General features: G+C 40.5%; 1 protein-coding gene across 1 annotated transcript in view; it reads right to left on the bottom strand.

Moving 5' to 3' along the window:
• The window catches only part of sntg2 (syntrophin, gamma 2), an 89332-nt gene that overhangs the window by 6763 nt on the left and 62202 nt on the right, over positions 1-20367 (bottom strand). Inside the window, exons 12-14 of the mRNA XM_030116478.1 lie at positions 19634-19750; positions 11258-11329; positions 10771-10980 (exon numbers count right to left, since the gene is read on the bottom strand). Coding sequence (XP_029972338.1) covers positions 10771-10980; positions 11258-11329; positions 19634-19750 — 399 coding nt within the window. The remainder of the gene's footprint in view (positions 1-10770; positions 10981-11257; positions 11330-19633; positions 19751-20367) is intronic.

Genomic DNA, 20367 nt, shown 5'->3' on the forward strand with positions numbered 1-20367 from the left:
CCAGGATCCAGAAGAAAACAGCGTTAAATGTTGAAAGCTTTGGTGAAATGCATTTCATACAGATCGAAACGGTCGAAAAAGATCCAAATACATCTGAAAACTCTGTTCCCCGCTGCACACCTTCAACAATGTTGCACAGTCGACCAAATGCACGACAATACACGATTCAATACTGAAATGAACAAAGATGGCAAAACAGCAGCAGGTTTGTTGAGTATGATAAAAGAAAAAAGTCTGACATATTTTGTGTTTTGGTTCATTTATAGATCTTTTTCAGTTCCGACTTCATTAATACTTAAATTGCTCGGCTGTGATCGGGCTGAGGCCTGCTTTGTAAAGAACACGGTCTGCTTGTTTGGTGCACAGCAGGGTTCAGACTCACACCAGGGTTGGTTGATAAACGTGACAAGTGTGAACACACCCTGCAAAAAAAACACTTGTGTGAGCCAAGACCTGTCCTCAGTGGGACCTCGGCTGGCTCATTACCTAACCTCCAGTATCTTCTGCTTTTTGCTATTTTCAGCGATACAATAGAACATATGCATGATATGCATGGCTGCCTTTATGCTTCCAGAAGATCCTAAAAGTCAAATGTGACACAGCCTGGCTGCTTGCTGTGAGCTAAAATACCCATCAATGCTATGTTGGATAAAAAAAAGAAGAAAAAAAAGTCCAAAAAACAGAGGAGATTAAATGAGAGGAAAAATGCAGGCTGGGCAGTTTTATCAGTTACACCACCCACTTGTGCCCCATCAGCAATGTTTATGTAATGCCCAGATCCAGTCAGTTTGAAGGTTAGCTTACGTCGGACTCTGCTGCATGTGTTTTTTTTTCCCCTTCCTCCAGAAGCCACAGGAGGCTAGCCTAATTGGGTGGAGAACACAGAATCACAAGCAAACTGAAATCCTTCATAACTTTTATTGCGTTCCCAAAGGATCGTGTCCCACATTTGCACCGTTAAAGATGTGTTGTGGGGGGGGGGGGGCTGCATTATCATATTTCATGGTGTTTGCTTTCATACCAACAGGGAGGGAGAAACTGTCCGACTTGGTGGGAAGTGTGGAGTCACTCAGAGGTGCACAAGGCCGGTCGGGAGAACTACCTGGGACTAACACACCATTCAAGATCATCCCGAGATGCATCTGCTTCCTACGTTAAGTGACGTCAGATCACCCTGCAGGAGACGTGTGTCAGTCTGTTCGGCTGGACTGGATTCCAGGCCGTCCTTCACGTCACTTGCAGCCCCACAAGCTGGTGTCACATCAAGGGTGGACTCGGCCAATCATTAGCGGGCTAACCACGTGAGAGCGCAGTATCAAACGTTCCTGCATATTCTTCCCCGTTTGAAGCCTGTGTTGTGGGCGGGGGGGTATCGCTACAGCCACAGAGAGAACGGAAAACACGTCCTTCCCTCATCCATCCTGCACCGTGAAAACAAATTAATCACCAGTTAATGTCTCTGCCTTCAACTGCAAGTGAGTCCTTTCTATTCCCGGAGCAACGCACAGTGAACCAGTTCACCGGGAGCTTTCTTCCTTTTGCCAAGAAGCTCCCATCATGAGAGACACTTATCTTGGCGAGTGCTGACACCTCTCCTCCTGTATCTCTTTATCATTGTGCTGCACAGCAGGCAGAGAAGAGACAAGAGCTCGACTCTCTAATTAATGTGCAGATTTAGGATCCACTGCCAAATTAACTATTTCATTTTAATGCGGCTCAGTTAAAGGTGTCACCTCTCACCAATAAATCACCAGTCAATGATGGTAATAAAGTGAACCAGTAGCCTGTAGGAGCTTGGATAATCAACTTAAACTTCATTTTTGATTCCATTATTAACACATTTGTTTTCGTGACTTAAAAAAAGGTTGAAAAAAACATTTACATATTCTTTAGTAAAAAAAAAAAAAAAGTAAAAATAAGTATTCTACAAAACAACTATGTTTGTTATTCTTTGGCTGAAATACCTTCAGCAGAAAGTTGTTTGACCGTGGGTAAAATGTGAATAAATACAGAATGCATTGCTTTGCAAGTCTAATAAATCCATATTTTATCTGCAACGGATTCAGTGGTCTTGACCCGCAGCAAGAATTATTCTGGTTTGAATCAGGGCTTGGGGATCTGTCTATTGACTCTGCATGTTCTCCCTGTGCACGCGTGGGTTTTTCTCCAGATACTTATATTAAAAACATGCGTTAATAAGAACATGAAGCTCACCAGCATCCAGTGTCGACGTCTGACCTTACTTTCAGCATTTCTACTGATTTTTTTTTTTTTTTTCTCATCAATTTATGATGCTGTGGACTGAAAATGGTGGGATCTTCAAAGTCTTTACAATAAGAAATACGTGGATGCAGTTTTTCCACAAACCTGCAATGGTACAGAATTAGCAATGTATCTTATTTATTGGAACATTCTCCAACAGCTGTTCCAATGATTTTCTTCAATGATTACTTTTCCATTCATGGAAAGTTCAAATTCTTCTCATTCAAAAAATAAAGTAATTTTTGATAAATACGTATGCAGACAGCAATTTATTTCCATCATTGTACAACTGTCAGGGCAAATTGACATGAGCACCCTGATGGAAAAGTTGAGACCTGAGTTCCTCCAGCGCTGACCAGAATTGGAAATGAGAGGTGCAATGTATTAAAAAGGCCTTCAAAAATAATGGCCCACCCCCCTCGCCATGTAGGAGGAGGCTCCAGAGCACTTGTGCAATGTCTGCTCCACTCTGCAGCAGCTTTTCTTCCCCCCCCCCCCCTAAAGACATCAGGACTCTGAAATCCCTCAGGACCGTTCCTCTTCTTCATGAAGTAATTGTGGGAAAGACCGAATTCAGTGAGCCTGGTAACGGATCCTCTAACACCGGTAGATGATAAAAAATTGAATCCTAGAAAGAAATATAAACTCCACTGAAAAAGAAACATGGTCAAATTAAATAAGATATTATTGAACACATGTGCAGGCACACACACACACACACACACACACAAAAAGAAAACAGAAAGAGTGCAGTGAGAAGTAGCAGCTCCGGTTTGTCAGCCCATCATTTTTTTCCCCCCCATCCACACTGTTCGGGGAAATGACAGCGTGGCCTGTTTGGATAGCACACAGCCCTCAGAGACTTGCACGCGCTCAGTGTGCAATGATTCTCTAAGTGTGGCTGCACAGTTGAACCCATGAATTATATATGTTGTTCAGAAATTCTCCTTGTTACAGTTAGAAAGTGTTGGCCGTCACAGGTGGAGTGTTTCATGTCAACACTTGCTCCACTCGCTCCGTTCCTGCGAGCGCGCCAGGTAATGAAATAATGATGTGGAGCAGTAATAGTTAAAAACTGTGATATGATTGGTGACATGCTGAAGATGGGGGAACAATGCACTTATTCCTATTAATACCCCCTCTTTCTTTCTTTCCTTGTGATTCTGGTTGATTTCTAATCGTGGCTTCTATGAGCACTGAACTGGATCCTCCTCAGCCTCTTTTTCAGCCATCTCCTGCAGTGTATTGAACACAGGTCCAGATGCTCCCCTCTGAAAGGCTTAGGGAAGCAGCATTATGCACTGCCTGAAGATTCGCTTGCACAAGTGAAGCATCCCATTTTAAAACAGGATAAAGAAGAAATCTCATCTTTATGTGGTTTGTCCAAGTAATCCTAGACTCAGGCCAAAAGGCCCAAGATCTGATAGCATGTATGAGGCAGTGTGAAGGACAAAGAGGAGCAGATAATCCCGTCCGGTTCAAACCTGAAGTTGCATGGTGTAGTTTTCTGATAAGATTTAGTTTATACAAACCCAGGAACATCAACCTGCAGCTTCCTGAATGATTATATCAGGACTATAAAATATAAGATTATGTGGTAAAGCAATATGCGGTTAAAAAAAAAATTGTGATTCTCAGGTTTAACAATTTTACTAACTCCACCACACATAAAAAAGAAGTGGAAAAGAAGAAAGCACACTTTGAGAATGTCTTCTTCCCTAAGTGAAGGTTTTCCTTTTTCATGCATTTGTCGATGCTTCAGCTGCAACTCCCTCCAACAGCCACATCATGTTGAATTATGTTTTGCATTTAGCAATATATAGTATACCTTCAAACACATTCCCAAATGTTTTTTTTTAATCATGATTAATGCTATTTTTGTTACGTTTATGAGCTGTAACAATCATCATTAGTTATAATTAACCCGCCGATACAGTATCTTGCGATTAACCTAAAATATCTACACTTTCCCGCTTCGTCACAATGGATGGTCCCATCATACAGTCACTTCAGCCTGCTTCTGGTCTCTGAACGAAATGGAAGAGCAGGTACGTGCTGCGTTTGTGTCTCTCCGTATCACCTGTGCTCGCTCTCTCTCAACGACGAGTTGACTTGCGTTGAATAAAAAAAAAAAATCCCTCTGTGCTCCAACTGCTCTATGGGGCTTAAGAAATTACCATGAGCTGAATTAGTTGCAGAATGTAATTGGAGTCCAGTGGAATTATAACTCTAAACTCTGGGTGACCACATGAGCCCCCCCCCAGCATAAAGGGATTATACTAACTGCCTAGGGCTCTCAGATTGATGGGTTTTGCCCGTGTCCCATGACACAGTCAACACTGCTGCTTCCTGGTTATAATACCCACATCCTCTGCACTGTTCCGCTGGAGAAATAAGGAGTCAGTTCGTTCTGTCCCGGTCCCTTGTTGACCTGGAAAAGATTTCAGCCTGCCAGTGATTTAGATGTCCTCTGACAGGTGCTCTGTTTTGTAATATTTATAAATGTCCCTACTTAAGGGTCTGGAGCACTCGAGCCCTCGGGCGCCATCGTGATTTAGCCTTCATCTTTGGTTGGTTGCACTTACGAGAGGAAAGGGTGGGACGGGGGCAGGATGGTAGGAAAAGGGCACCACTGGTCATTCAATGATGAACCTGAACTGACATGTAGTGTATCTTCTTCATTTGTGAAATCCAATGTGTGATTATGGACATGTGACACCTGCTATTAGCTCATTGATCAGCTGATCACATGATGCAGAAGGACTTCTGACAGCAACAGTCAAGTAATTTCATTACATTTGCAACAGTTGTTATCAATATATGGAGCTTGTGAAAACAGTTGTAGAGCTGCTGTCTCTCCCGATCCAGAGCCAGTTGTTCTATAAGTGGTTACTATTTCAGTAAACTCCTTGACTTATCCTGGACCAACTCAGTCCCAGGAGCATGGATCCTCAGTTATCAGTATTACATAAATGTCTGATTTTTTAAAATCACGCTCATTATTCTATCATAGGTGAAAAGTTATTTCTTCAAGGAGGTGAAAAGTTATTTCTTCAAGGTAAAATCAGAATAAAGATAGTCTTTGTCCAAATTGACACTTTCAGACAAACCTTAATCATTGACCTGATTGAAAAACTGTTACATTAACAAATTCTTATGGAAAAAGACAAAATAAAGTCACTATTTTTCCCCCAAAGAGTCGCAAGAAGTAATTGGTTTTATTAGATAGCGGTTTTCATTCTCTTACAAAACATTACCGATACAATTATTTATGAAAACTATATGATTATGAAGTTTAAAAATGATGATGTATGATTTTTTTTTTTTTTCTAAATAAAGAAAACCTGTTGTTTGCAATACCTTCCATAAGACACTCGATTCAGCATATGAAACAAACGGCAGAAATAAAGAACGGTCTCAGATCATAAAATGCAGAAAAGCAAAGGATCAACACTGGTCGAACTGAGGAATATGTTATGCCATCTATTATTCATCCCTGCAGTGACCTTGTTCCACTGTGTGTGCGATGTTCGCTCCATTCATGGACATGTACAACATGCAACTGTGCAAACGAGAGCCAAGAAAAAATGGAAAAGAAATAAGAGATTTCAAAGAGGACGACTGTGGAAATCTACATTTTCAGAGAGTAGTCACAAAAGCAACATATAACAGAGTTCAGATACCACAGCAATCTTACCCGAGTACATCCACTAGGTTTGAGAAAGCATGTAGATGATACAGATGATACTGAAACTTCTTTTCATTATATAACTTGATACAAAGTCCATACTTTTTTCTTTTATCCATGTTCATTGAAATGCGTTTCTCTTTCTGTGTGAAGACGTGTTGAGTCTTCACTGCAACGAGTGTGTCTCCTGCAATCCATTCATCGCCTGTATTCGGGATGACATTCATTTTATGACGACCTCAGACAGTAAAGTGGACTTCAATAAAGTTGCTGTGCTGGAATAAATGGAGGGAAAAAAAACCCACTACATTGCGTCCATAAGAACAGTTCAACAATGTAACATTAACTGCAGGGCAACACTAGCAGAGACTGTATGTACAAATCAATGAAACAGTCAAAAAAAAGCTATGAGAGCATTTAAAATGTGTTCATGCTAACATGTCACACTGCACACACACAGGTATTAAAAACAAAGACAGGGTCTTAAGTTGCCATGACTTTGAAAAGATAACTCATATTTCTTTGGTTCTGCACCTTTCATTCTCAAAGTCTGAGGAAAAGGGATGAAGCAAGACTTTCCTGGAGCAATTTCTTAATGCAGAATTTTAAGAATGTTTTCATTTTCAAGTCTCTATTAAATAATCTCTTGTTAAGTTCCCATTTTCTGATGACAGGAATCATTACCTCTGCACATCCAGACATTTCAGGCTGATCTCATCAATCGTATTCACATCATTCGATATTTAAGAGTTTTTAAACTCGCTATATTTCCCACTACTATGTGTTGATATTCTTTTTGAAATATTAATGCTTCTGAGTCGACCTTAAATAGCAATTTTCACAGGAATCACATATATTGCACTACAAAGGCGACAGTCAAACTCGGAGCGGCTCCACAATAACTGAGCCATGAAACTCGGCAGTAACAGCGGCAAATAACACATTACCCACAGGTATCGGGCGATCCTGAAGTGAATGCAGGCGTAATGAAGTGAGGTGCCAAGTGCGGTGTTAAAAATACTTGTTGGATACACTCGGTCCCGCGTGTGTCAATGGAACGCTCAGTGAAGGTAAAGCAAGGCAAACAATAAAAATTTTAACACAGCGGCGCGCACACACTGTGAAATATCTGGCAAAACAAGGGCTGCTCTGTTCCTCTGCTTTTTCAATCCTCCGCAATATTGATGTTTTGAGTCTTTTGATGGACATCGGCCCGCTATTACAAGAACCCTGTGACAAGGTACTCTCTGGCTGAGCTCTGGACATATTTGCCTAAGAGGCAATTTAATGGCTCATTGATGTGAGGACTAATTCTTTAGGTTCCTCATGCTAAATGCATTTGGAGTAACAATAGCGCTGATGGAACACAGAGGGCTGGCCGCTCTGTTTTAAAGGCAATTAATTTTGTAATCGAAAAAAAAAAATGAGAACGTGTCAACAGAAAACACTTCATCAGGAGCAAATCACTTCTCTCTGCTGAAGCATTAAATTGGCAGAAAGGTGCAGTAATGATGAAACAATTTTTAAAAATTATTGAGTGGTACACTTAAGGTAGGTGATTAGAGACTAATTTCTGTAGCTTCCTTTCAAAAAAATTTGAAACATCCAAAAAAAAGTATTAAATGTACAGATGTTTTTTTTTTTTTTTTTCTGTTTCAGTTTATTTCATTGAATGCGTTAAGATTCTCGTTTCTTTTTTTTCCCATTTAATTTCTTCATTCTTTCTGGTGGCTGGTTCCAATCATTGCATCTAAGTGCACCACTTTCATAGGTCAATTAATCAATCTGTCATTAATCTGCATTGCATTTTTAAGCAGGCTGATATCGTTCTAAAAAGCTTTTAGAGACCATTAAAGGTGCCTTAAGGAGTTTGCACGTTTTATGCGAAACAACGCACCCTGCAGGCCTTGGGTGTAACGCAGCTTAGTGAAAAACTCGCCCCTGTGGCTCGCGTGCACGGAAGAGGGGGACTCCGTCTTCGCTCGTTTAGAAGCCCTCAAGTAAGATTTAAGTTTCTTTTACCTGGTGGAGTCTGTGCTGGAGCTGTGGCAGTGCTAGAAGCCAGTCTTTTCTTACTTTCTGGAAGATCCTGCTCAGTTGTTGCTCACTAAGCATCTGGCGGAGTAATGGCGGACAAAGGAGCCGGAGCGCGCATTACATCATTCCTTTCAAATTCTCCCCAAAAAAATGCTGGTGCCGGACCGGCACTGCAACTTTCAAGTGACAATTTAGCGCTGTTAGATGTACTTGTAATGAATATGTCGGGGCACATTGTACACATCATTAAAAATGTGTAACATATTTATGGTGGAAAATAAGTATTTTTAAGGTTGTAAAACTCCTTAATGCACCTTTAATACAATGACAACATATGGGAGGGAAAAATTAGCTGATACAAGAAGTTATAATCAGATTAATAAAGGATAGTTAAATATAACTGATATCTGGATCAAATAAATACATTGAAAAATTCAGGAAAACTGATGAAATTGAATAAAACAAAATAATACAACTAAATCTGACTCGTCCATTTGTATTTCGGTTGTTTCCTTCATCTGGCTGGCCTAATCTGACTGTTGCTCCTGCTTCCTGCTCCCGGACGCCCAGCATCATGCTTTTGTTTGATTACTGTGATTATCTTATTAAGTTTCCACGGCACAAAGCTGTGGCACATCATCGCTCGTCCGACGAATTCCAGTCCCACTGATGCCATCGATTACCACACCTCATAGATTACACCTCCCTGTTTCGGTTTGTTACAAATTCTGTGAATATAAGTTAAAATATACATTTTGTGTCTGTTATGTTACTGAAGTGTGTCTCCTGTTTTTGTGATATTTGTGTGCTACGCCATGGTAGAGCAAATACCCATCCTGTGCCCCACGCAGAAGCCTTCCCGGCTAAATCAGCGTAATCCATCATGTTGATGCAGTTAGCCGCATCCTGTGACAGTGGTGGTTGGGTATTGGGTGGGTGGGTGGGTGGATGGCGGGGCGGAGGGGTGCAGGGTGAGGGGGTGGCGGCTTTAGTATGCAGTGTCAGTGGCAACAATGCACGCCCAAAGACCAAACCTCCAAACACCTGCCCTGCTGATGGAGGAACAGCTCACCACAAAAACAGCCACACGACAACAACAACAGGTTTTTTTTTTTTTTTCCTGAAAGACTCCACAGCTCCCTGAAGTGTGTCACGAGGAAACCGTCTGCGGCCAGGCAAAGCCTTTCAAAACGACCGGGGTAAATCTATCTGCAGCCTGAGAACTGAGGCTACACAACCTGAGAGCAATACGTCTGTCTCTGCCTCAGCTGAAAGAGGCGGTTTTTCTTCTTTAAGGTTATTTAAGTTGGGACTGGGGCAGTGGCGTAAGATCTCCACAGAACACACAGCACAGATGATATGTATCAGCCGAGTTCAGACAACACAAACATTTTCTATGGATGAGGGTCCCAAAAGGATGGATGTTTAAAAGATGATTGCATTCTCTATGTATTTTTTTTTTTTTTTTAAATCAAATATCACAACAAGGCTTAATGTCCTATTTGTCACCAGAGAATTAAAGTGCAGCAGAATAAGGACAACAAAAAGTGTGCTACAGTTGAATTAAAGCTTTTTGTTGAGACTGTAATGCGCAATCGATAACGGGTTATAGCCGGTGCCCACTTGCCAACTTTAATCAGCTAAAAGCGACTCCGCTCAAGGTTGCCAGAGTAGGATGAAGACCGGACTGGAAGAGACTGCAGACGCCAAGCGATACCAGCTGGACTCACCTGCAGTAGGTACAGTGCAGGTCATTTTTTGGAGTTCCAGCGGTCATTCTGAGATGTTGTGGTTTGTTCCTACTAAAAATAAATGACTTATCAGCTTGACTTCTTCGCCAGCTATTGGTTCCCTCTAGGTCTGCGTGGCCCATTTTTAAACCAGAGTACGACGTACCTCATCAAAAACTCCCCATCCTGTAAGGATGAGGCGTCTCCTTCAGTCTGCTGAATTTTTGTTGACTCACATACATCAGAGATATAAATTATCAGCTTTTTATTCATCTGAGATGAAGCCTTAGATTTGATCAACAGTGTTTTTACCAACATCGGCACATCTGCATTACAACAATTAGACTGGCTTCACTTAGAATTGATGGAAACTTTCTGATTCATGAACAATGATGTCTCATTTAGCTTGTCTTGGCCAACTTACCGCTAGCCTGGTAAACAGCTGTTGAAGCAGCCGATATAATCTCGCAGGGCGAATATAAAGTTCTGCACTGCAACATTAGATTAAGTGTGTCTGGCGAGCGCCGACTTTGAATTTGATGTTTTCACACCAGATGTTGTTTGCATGGATTCAAACTCGTTCCCCGTGGCCCCTTTTAGAAGCAAATGAATAAAACAGGCAGATCAATAAAGACCTCATTTAAATTTGTCAAGCTTTTCTAAACCTGTGCATGTTTTAAAATAATGACAGGAACAATTAGACTGAAATTCTTCTAATTGTTATAGAAAGAATAAAATGTAGTATTCATGTGTCGGACACATGAACATGTTTGTGTCTGTAGAGTACATGGAAGGTGTCATCTAACAGCCTACCTACCGGCTTCGCCGCTCTAAAAGCACACCAAGTAGTGCTGTGGTCCTTCACAAACATCAAATGGCTCATCTTGTCTCTTTGAGGATGGATAAAGGTGTTTTTGGGGGGAGGCTCTGCCAGTCTGTGAACCTGCTTTAATTCCAGCAGTGCTCAGAACGTGTTGAAAACAAAAGAAAACGTGAAACACACGAGGCTCCAGAGCTGAGATAATGTGCTGCATTATGTGCGGAAATACTCACTCGTATGCGCTGCACTTCCAAGAAGACAGCTCTTTGGAAGGATTTCTCCCAGATAGCCAGGTCAGTGGCCAGCTCTACCCTGAAGGTGTGGCTCTGGCCGTGGCCGACCAGAATACTGAAGTACAGAGACTCATTGTCCTGCTGCTCAGGCGAATGCTCCAGCCCCAGGTACAGCCTCGCCTGGAGCCAGCAGTCCTCTGCCATCCACAGCTGGAACACAAATTGTTCATTATTACAGGTTGGAGGGGGGAAAAAAAGGTTTAGCAGCCTCTTCAACCTTTTAATGATTAAGTCAGTGGGTGGACTCAAATGGAAAATTCCTACATTCTCCGGTTAGTGAGAGAAAAAAAAAGTTAACAGCCCTGGCTTTCTGGATGAGGAATAGCCTGATTCTCTGAGAAAAACAAAGCTATACGGGGATGAAAAGAGAAGCGATGAAAATTTGAACAGGCCTGATACACATCACGGCTTCCTCTGCTCAACATACCTTGTGAACCTTGAAAAGAACCTCATAGAGGTTATACGTTGTTTCAGCTTGTCCCCAGTCAGCTGCATTGATCTGCGAAATAAACATCGGGGGGTGAGCGATGAAGAGGCGGCACATCAAAAACAAGCTCTTATGCACTTGTTAGCAGAGCCTCCTTATCCAAATACTGAATGCAAATGAAAGTTAAGACAGGTAGATTAGTTTGCATGAATGCTTGGATGGCTGCCAGTGTCAGCGAGCACAATGGACTAAAGCTCCCGCACCCCGAACGGGGGAGAACATTTACATTGTGACAGTAAAGGGTGCACGGTTTTTCTGCTGAAAAGAAGCAAAGACCAGAGTGGATGAAAGGGAAATACAGTCATTTGAAGGGAATTTCTTTGACTGTGCTGAATTTCCTGTTGCTGAAATGCACACTGAAAACTTTCTGGCAAAAACAAATCAGAGTCATGACACAAAGTACTTTGTAGCTTTCCCCAAATAAATAAAGAAATAAATAAAGACCTTCGACATGAATCTTTTTTAATGTATTTTTTTGAGTTTGATCAAAGGTGGACACGAACATGAGCTGCCGGGTGTAAAGCTGCTCTGAGACACGCCCTAGGCTCAAATCCTACTGTGATCACCAGAAAGCATCTTTACCTCTCTGCTTCTCAGATGTACATCATTTTGGATAAAAAAACATTCCAGTAATTCATTTGTAATTCAGGGTGAAAATACGAGGAATACACTAAACATACCGTATCAAACATGACCGCACACCTGCCTCTTCCATACTCTTGAATCATGAGAGAGTGATCGTGAGAGAGTAGGGTTCCAACTTAAATTGTGTTTTACAAAGCTTCCTGTTTTTTTTCTTGAGATATTCAGATATATTTGTCTTTTTGAGGTCGTAGTTTGTGTTGAGATTATAGAAAGATGATTTGAGAACTGTGTTTCTAATGTGCATGTTGATCAGTTTGTGAAGAAAAAAAACACCTTTCGACGTAGATCGATGCATTCCAGTGGTTAAACCAAACATCAGAAGTCCTAAGGATCCTAAACATAGCTTATTTTTGTAAATACAAAAATAGAGCTGATGTGCCAGATTGTAAAAGAATCCCTCATAAAATGGTTAATGATCAATGCTCAATGGTTAATGATTTGAAGAGCTACAAATATGTTGATTATTGTCTTGAAGACTTATCAGGTCTTTAAAAAGTCACAAACTAGTTCAGTAAAATAATCTTGCGGCGTACCTCAAAGCATTTCATAAGCCATTTTTATTTCAAAGGACTGAACCGAATAGGACGGTTCTCAATACACAAAGTCAGATTAAAACAGTGTTCGCCTCAAAGTTGGTCAAATGTTGCTCTGGCCTCTCCACTTCTACAGCCTCCAATCTCCAAACTGACTGTTTATCCAGGTAGACCATGAGGATCTAATCACAAGTGTGGAGGTTCGATTCCCAGCTCCTCGTCCTTGCGAGTCTGTCATTGGCTCAGACATCAATCCACCCTCACTGGTGTGTGTATGTGTATGTGTATGTGTGTGAATGAAATTGACTGTGTGAAGCACTCCGAGACTGTTGAGATGAAAGCACACTGTGTAAGAGTGCCTCATCGACCTTGTTAACCTCCTCTCTACGCTTAATAATCCGTATGTGAGGTTGTGGATTGAAACTAGAAAGTTGGGAAAAGTGCAACAGACAAGAGTATCGGCAGATAAAAGCAACATTATGAGCAGAAATAGAAGACATAAGTGCTTCTATACTTCAACGGTAGGAGGAGGACTTTTGAATGTGGAAAAAAAAAAAAACATTGTGTTGGAATCATGAAGACACGAATGAATATTAAAATTACCTCAACATAGAGCACTATCAGCATGACCCAGGAAAGAATGGAGAGCTTTTATACAGTGGGAGCAAAATGAGCTTTTTCAAAGCATAGCGGCAAAACAAAGTGTCAAAGTGAAGAAGTTTGAAGCAGAAATCATGTTTAGCACCTATTTCAATGTCTTGCAGCGTTTTTCCTTCATGTGCTCTCTGATTTCTATTAATTTATTGTTATAGCTGCCTTGAATAGAACAAATTGAGGAAGTTATCAAACAAGGTCATTTGCCAGTCTGATGGAGTTGTGTGTGCCATATGCCGTCTCAGCTGTTCAAAGATCATCAAACACTTCAGTGAAGTACGATATATAGCACTGCTCCGATACACTGTACTGGTGCTGTCCATGGTCCTGAAATAACAAATCAGTGGGAAAATGGAAATCTACTAGTTGGCAGTGTTCATGTTATAAAAAACAACAAAACAAGTTGTCTGATTTCACAAATAACACTATCGCCTATGTTAAATTGTATTTGTAAGGTCTATTGTATTTCTAAACTTCATTTGTAGATATTTTTATTGCAATTTATTGGCTTAATAACACTTAATTTTGCCAGTCAGAAATAATTTTCAACATATTTCACCCAGAAGCTGGAACTTTCGAAGTTAGTCAGGAACAAATAAGGTCACATTCATTATTTTGGTCCATAATTTAATACTAAATTGTACAAAGTGCACTGTAGCTTTAGTTTTGCGTGGCGTGTTTTATTAGGCCACGTGCAATAATACTTCCTCGTATATTCACACCCTTCTGCCCACCTCAGGATATTGGCTAATGCAATATTTCAAGAAAAGCCAGAGGACATGTCTGGCATTTCACAACTCACCAGCTGCATAATGCCTTCAGTTCATGGACCCATAACACCAGCGACTCCACAACACATCCATTAATGCAATTCATTCAAATTATGCCTGATGACTTCTCTCACTCGCATCTCGCCAACATGATTTGTTGGTCCTATTGGACTCTGGATTGAGGAAAATGGAAAATATTTGTCATGTTTTTCTGTTTGGGATTCAGGTGAGGTTTATTTCAGGTCATCTGCTCAAATGTTTGCTTTTTTTTTTAATTTTTTTTTTTTGCTCGTGAAGCCTGGAAAATCGTAGTTTTAACTGCCTCCAACATCACAGATTTCAGTTTGTTTCCATCATGTACCAGACAAGAGAGACTTTAGTTTCTTCCTACAGTGATAGATGTGTCTTTGCCGCAGTTTGTAGATGCCCCCAGCTGAATCAAAGACAGCCTACAACCACAACAAGGCCTTTTTGATGCCATCAACAAGCACAAAGTGGGGGAACTCTGCTCAAACAAGAATACACTGCTTGTACCTGCTACTGTGACAAACAGCTGGATCCACCATCGGTGTGAAACAGACACACACAGAGGCTGAGTGGCAGGCATGCTGTTCAAGTGGCCATGCTTTGTGCTACAGGGCAAGAGGTCTTCTGTGGGTTATACGTTCAAGCAGGCAGGCCTCTAAAAGCAAGGCACTGGCGTCCAACAGACGCACAACCAAAGGTCAGCCCTGTTATACATGGCTTGAAAAGAAAAAAAAAAAAAAAAAGCAGAAAGCTTCTACACTGTTCTGGCCAGAGGCCGTATTTCTGTCTCTGAAAAGGTGGATAGAGAGGTCAAAGGGCAATTTTCTTGAAGACAGGAATGTCAGACACGCAGGTAGAAATTCACAAGCATTTAAGGTCAGGTGGATGTAGGTGGAGAGGGTCATCTTTCAGTCACAAGGTAAGAGAATCATTCACCATTTCCCCCTCAATGTGTTCCAAAGCATCACTGAGAAACACAGTAAAACACTAAAATCCACCCATCAGCTGCTGTCCTTGGCGTGCAATCGTATGTGAACAGATAAGTCTCGATGATCATCTGAAAGCACTCAGAGGAATTTATCAGAGAATTTATCATTTCATTTTACACGCTACGCAGACGTGCAACTGTGAGAATATGTGAACTCCTCACAGACAGGAATTGAATTGGATCCAGCTCTGCTTTGTAGTGTGATTTAAGATCTAATTAAGAACAGCTAATCGTAGCTTTGAAAATTCTGGGTATTTGTGTTAATTTCCCAAATTTTCGAAACCCATATTTTCTTGCAGACTGCCATCCACAAGTGGTTCTGGAATGAAGGGAAATAGTTGCGGTAAAAATTGCAATCTCTAAAATATGTGAAGTGTGAAAATGAAAGAAAACTATTGGCTCCTATTCCAGTTTGACCTGACCACTAAGCAGACTGGTAAATTTTTGTGTAAGCAAACATCTGTTCTTGAAAGTCTATATTTCTAGACTATGGTGTAAAAGATTGATCTCAAATGAATACCCAACATTATCTACTAAGACATATTTAAGCACGCCACATGCTGCCGGATGCCAAGATATCAGAAAACACTCATTTGACCGCTGCTTTCCAATTAGCAAGGTGGACTGTTCATTTGATAAGGATGTGCCTAATGAAACATAAAAGTAGGCTGTAGCAACAACGTGTTGAGTCAAGCATACAAATTAAGATATGCATGGGTGGTATGGTTCAAACCTATGCATCAAACCAACATTTTCACAGTTTGTGTGGTTGTTGGAGCACACACACACATATATATGTATATATTATATATATATATATATATATATATAGCTGTCTTTTCTTGCCCCTAAAGAACCAAACTTGGTAAAGCTATCCCACCAAACAAGTGTTTTCACCGTCTCTGTATTGCAGTTGCAAAGGTGGGATAAAACACTGAAACTGACATGATAGAACAACAAATGTTGGAAGTTTCTATCCTGTTTATTGCAGTTCACGGTGATACAGCACATGTAGGACGCCAAAACTTTTTTTTTTTTTAGTTGAGATCTGCTTGTGCTGCCATCCACATGAGAGCAGTGGGTGTGATACGGCTGGGTGCTGCTCGGGCCTGATAGTTATTTCGGTTGGCCGTGCTTAAGATGTTATCTGGTACCTGTAATCAGGCGATATGAGACACAAAGATAGCGAAAGTTGGAGTAGCCCCAGGGGCTTCCTGTGAAGTCTCTGCCTGTCTGTCAATACTAACATGACAGGGAGTGCTGCAACACTGAAAACCTGCCAAACACCCAATAGTGTTGATGGGCAATAAGCGTTATGGCACATCTCAGCCAGGGAAGCTTCAGACAATCCACAATGTCATTTGTGAAGAAATACAGCGACTATTTTTGAACACAATCATGCCCACCAACATGCATCCTTAAACAGATTAAAAAACAACATTTATAACATCTGAGTGTTAAACCATCATGAAGACTTTCAAAACATTTGGTTCCAACTGTGACTGTTTACAGATCTGCTCAAAAATTTGCCAAGAACTACTGGGGACGTATTGGAGGATGAAAGCCGTCCCCAGTGTGTGGCTACAAGCGTGATTGAGAGCTTGTCACAGTCTGAACTTTAAAAGGGAAAACATGCACACAAAAATCAGCTCTGGGACTGTTCAAAATAAGAGAACAGCAGCCACAATAGCTTGTCAAGTCGTATTAAAGGCCAACAAAAGCTCAGTGGGGAGGACAGGCCGAGAGAAGTATTGCGAGTAAATGTGATTAACCTGCAGAAATACTTCCTAAATTAAGTGAGATGAATAGGCACATTTTGGGCAGCGGTGGTTTTTGTACCAATGATAGAGCTTTTGTCATGTGGCAAACAAAGACAGTACAAAAGGTCAGCTGCTCCGTCACTCACCCCTTATTAGTATGGCAACGGACAGTTTAAGCAGCGAATGGATACTGGGCCAATTTTAACCATAATTGAACGGCCAGTTCGTTTTTTCATATTATCAAAGAGTTCTTTTTCTCGTGTATTTATCATTTGGATACAGGTTTATTTGTATTGTTTTTAACTTAACTGGATTACACTTTATAATGCATATTAATAATACAGTGGATTTTTCTTATTTCAGCAGACAATACATTTTATATGATTAATCACAGCCACCAATTTCCACTTACGCCACAAACTATACAATCATACACACTTCTCATTGAAAAAATAAACAGTTTGCTGCTTTCAGCCTGGTAATCTAGCCCTACAGGGGCATGAACTTAATGTTCTTACAGTTTTATCTCCACATTAACCATTAAATAGTTGGATAACTTCTTACATTGTAGCAAAATTGAAAAAAAAAAAAAAAAACCCAAAAGCTTCTGGGAGATAAAGTTGGTCAAAGTTGTGTTAAAGTGGAAACGGATGGAATGAGATTTCTACTGTCCACTGAGACTGCGAAGCAGAAAACTCTGGACTTTTAGAGTCTACAGAGTAAAGTTGATTTTCAGCAGAGTATTCCTTAAAGAAGAAAAATCTTCAGGCAGGGGATCAGGTCATCGGGTTTCTTATTTTAGAGCCATAATTTGTTCCCCTGTTTGGATACAGGATGACAGCGGTAATGATGTCTGACAAGGAGACTAAAAATAGACCAAAAAAAAACAAACTCAAATTACTAGAGTAGTTCTGTTACAATGCTGTGATTTTTTCCCCAATGGACTAAATCAGGAAGCTTACATACACATCCCCAGACATTCAGAAAAAAAGTGTTTTTGTATGTAATTGGTCCAAAGCATAGACAGCACATATTATTTACACACTTTTACTGCACATAAAAGACGACAGAAATATCAGCCGTGCCTGATTTCAGCATCCAAAGTCTTTTAGCTCTGCTACATAATTTCAAAAACAACACAGATTTTCAGTATAATGCGTTGTGACCTTTTTTAGAATGATTGAGATGCAGCTAAAGACATCAATTAACGCGACAAGTGGTGCTTTGAATATACTGATAAACTCCACTTTGCACTAATAGAACAAAGTCGCTATTGTCGCAATGGGATAACCGTTTTAAATGTCAGGCAGATAGTATTCACACCTGCACAGTATAAACCCCTTGTGGTTTCATTTGAAAGGGAGCTTCAGTGGTAAACTACTGTCTGTGAGGCTTGTAATCCATTTGCAGGATAGTTTTTTTCAGTTGAATGCAGAGAGATGATAAAGAGCTGATTATACTGCCTTGTTAGCAAGAGTCTCCCTGCAGAAGTGAACCCGGCGGAGCCGTTTGGGTGTAGCACGGTCAAAAGGAGCCGAGGCTGACATGCAGCCTTCTTCAACGTTGAAATTTTATTCCACGGGTGTGTCAGAACAGTAGCTCTGACGTTTGTGGAAATCTAATGTAATCATGACATCAAATGGAGTCCTCCGCAATGTTCCACATTAAACGACACCATTGAATTATGTGTTTTATCTTCATTCACAACCTATATTTATTCCAAAATAAATGCAATATAAAAATGAAAATAAACTTACCAAGTGAAAGATTACCCAAAATGTCAAAGGTACACATTTGATTTTATTTAATCCCATGGAATTTAATTGGATGCTGGAATGAATCTATTGTGTTACTGAAATATCGCATCAACTTTTTGCTTTCAGAATTTACCGTTCATCTGTTTGCTTGATAAAGCCTCCGCAAAAAAAAAAAAAAACAAGTTTTGAATATAAAACAGTTCAAAAATTACTGCTCGCACACAGGAGGAAATGAATTCTTTCCAAACTATGTTATCAGATATGCTCTATTAAGAAGGTAACATCTGTCGTGCAAACTGTTTGTCGATTCAAAAGTGAATCAAACATCTTAAAAATGAAACAGTATCACCCCAGCAGAAACCAACAGAAAAATCTGCTCATTTTCTGAAGACTATTAGAAGCATTCCGTACTTTTGTTCTCCTGTTTCTGCAAAGAAACTGATAAAATATTCACATAACAAGGCTGAGCATTTGAACTCGAATAAAGTCACTCCAAAATGGACTCTGCAGACGAAGAGTGGAAATTCGTACGGCATGATGATTATTTAAGTCACACAGGGTGCACAAACCTGTATTTTTTTTTTTTCCTTTCATTTCTGGTGGGTATCAGTTCTAATTGGGGGCACTGACCCACTGGCTCCATTTGCACACTTTCAGTGTGAGATAGAAGTTTGCTAATGTGGCGCTGGCTGAGATGGCAGCAGACATGCTGACAGATTAATTAACACCCGAGTATAAAATAAAAAAAAAAAAAATGTCACAATCAGCTGTAGAAACTGTTTTAATGTCAGTTAAGAGTGAAGATAAATAATGTATATAAATTCACCAGCTGTTACTCCCTGCCAATCTTGTATTTAATTTTATATATACACACGTACATAGCGCCAAACAAGAAAGACGCAGCACAGCAGGAACAATCACACATCAGTGAGCAGCAGCTTATAGTAACACTTCTTTCATGTAGGTACTAGCCGACTGAAATACGCCTTGATCTGTCCCGCTGAGCTGAGTCAACAGTGCTGATTAATAAGCTTCAGCTGAGACACGCTGGAAAACCATTTCAAATGAGATTAATGTGAAATCTGTTCTCTTTAAAAAAAAAAAAAAATAAAAAAATTCCATAAAGATCTGAATGTGAATAAAAAGCACATAAAAGAAGAAAAATTATTCAAGACCAATTACCGGGGGGCTTCTGTAGATAGAAAAATATGGTCCTCTCAGAGCCAGGAACTTGAAGACGGAGGTCCGACCAGCAGCGCTGCCCTCACGGCTTTCACAAGCCCAGCCCATATAAACAATCTGCGAAGATGGAGAGGATGACATTTACACAGTGCCATTATTTGCTTCAGGGGGGGAAAAAAAAGGTAAAAAAAGAGAGAATAAAAAAAGGTGTGCGCGTGTGAGGGGGTCTTGTGTAGTTGACACTTCAGAAAAGGAGGACGTGAAGCTACAAAATGAAAAGAGGGACTAACGGTGATGCGGTGAGGAGACGATGGTCATTTCAATAGTGGTGCCGCAGTCCCAGCTGCATGCAACAACACCACCCTTTCATCAACACCACGTTTGATTTGTGGATGTTTTCATTTAAACATCCACAGGAACACTCAAAGCTCCATGCTGCATCGTGTTATCTGCTACATCCCTCTCATCTGAATCTTAAGAATCTTAATTTGTGTGTTTTGCTTAAAAAAAAAAAAACAATCTGGAAAAAGTTTCATTTCCTTCACAGATCGTCTCATCAGAGCTGAGGTTGTATCCTGATTATGTCTGTCTGCTCTGTAAAATTCTTTGCACTTAATGATTAACACTTCGACATCTGAAGAGATCCTCAACATGTACAGTCCACAAGGATCTGTGCACTCAGTTAATGACTAGAAATCAATAAACCTCAAGATCAGCACAGCACCTGCAAAAAA

Source organism: Salarias fasciatus, chromosome 19 (assembly GCF_902148845.1).
Source record: "Salarias fasciatus chromosome 19, fSalaFa1.1, whole genome shotgun sequence".
Classification (NCBI taxonomy): Eukaryota; Metazoa; Chordata; class Actinopteri; order Blenniiformes; family Blenniidae; genus Salarias; species Salarias fasciatus.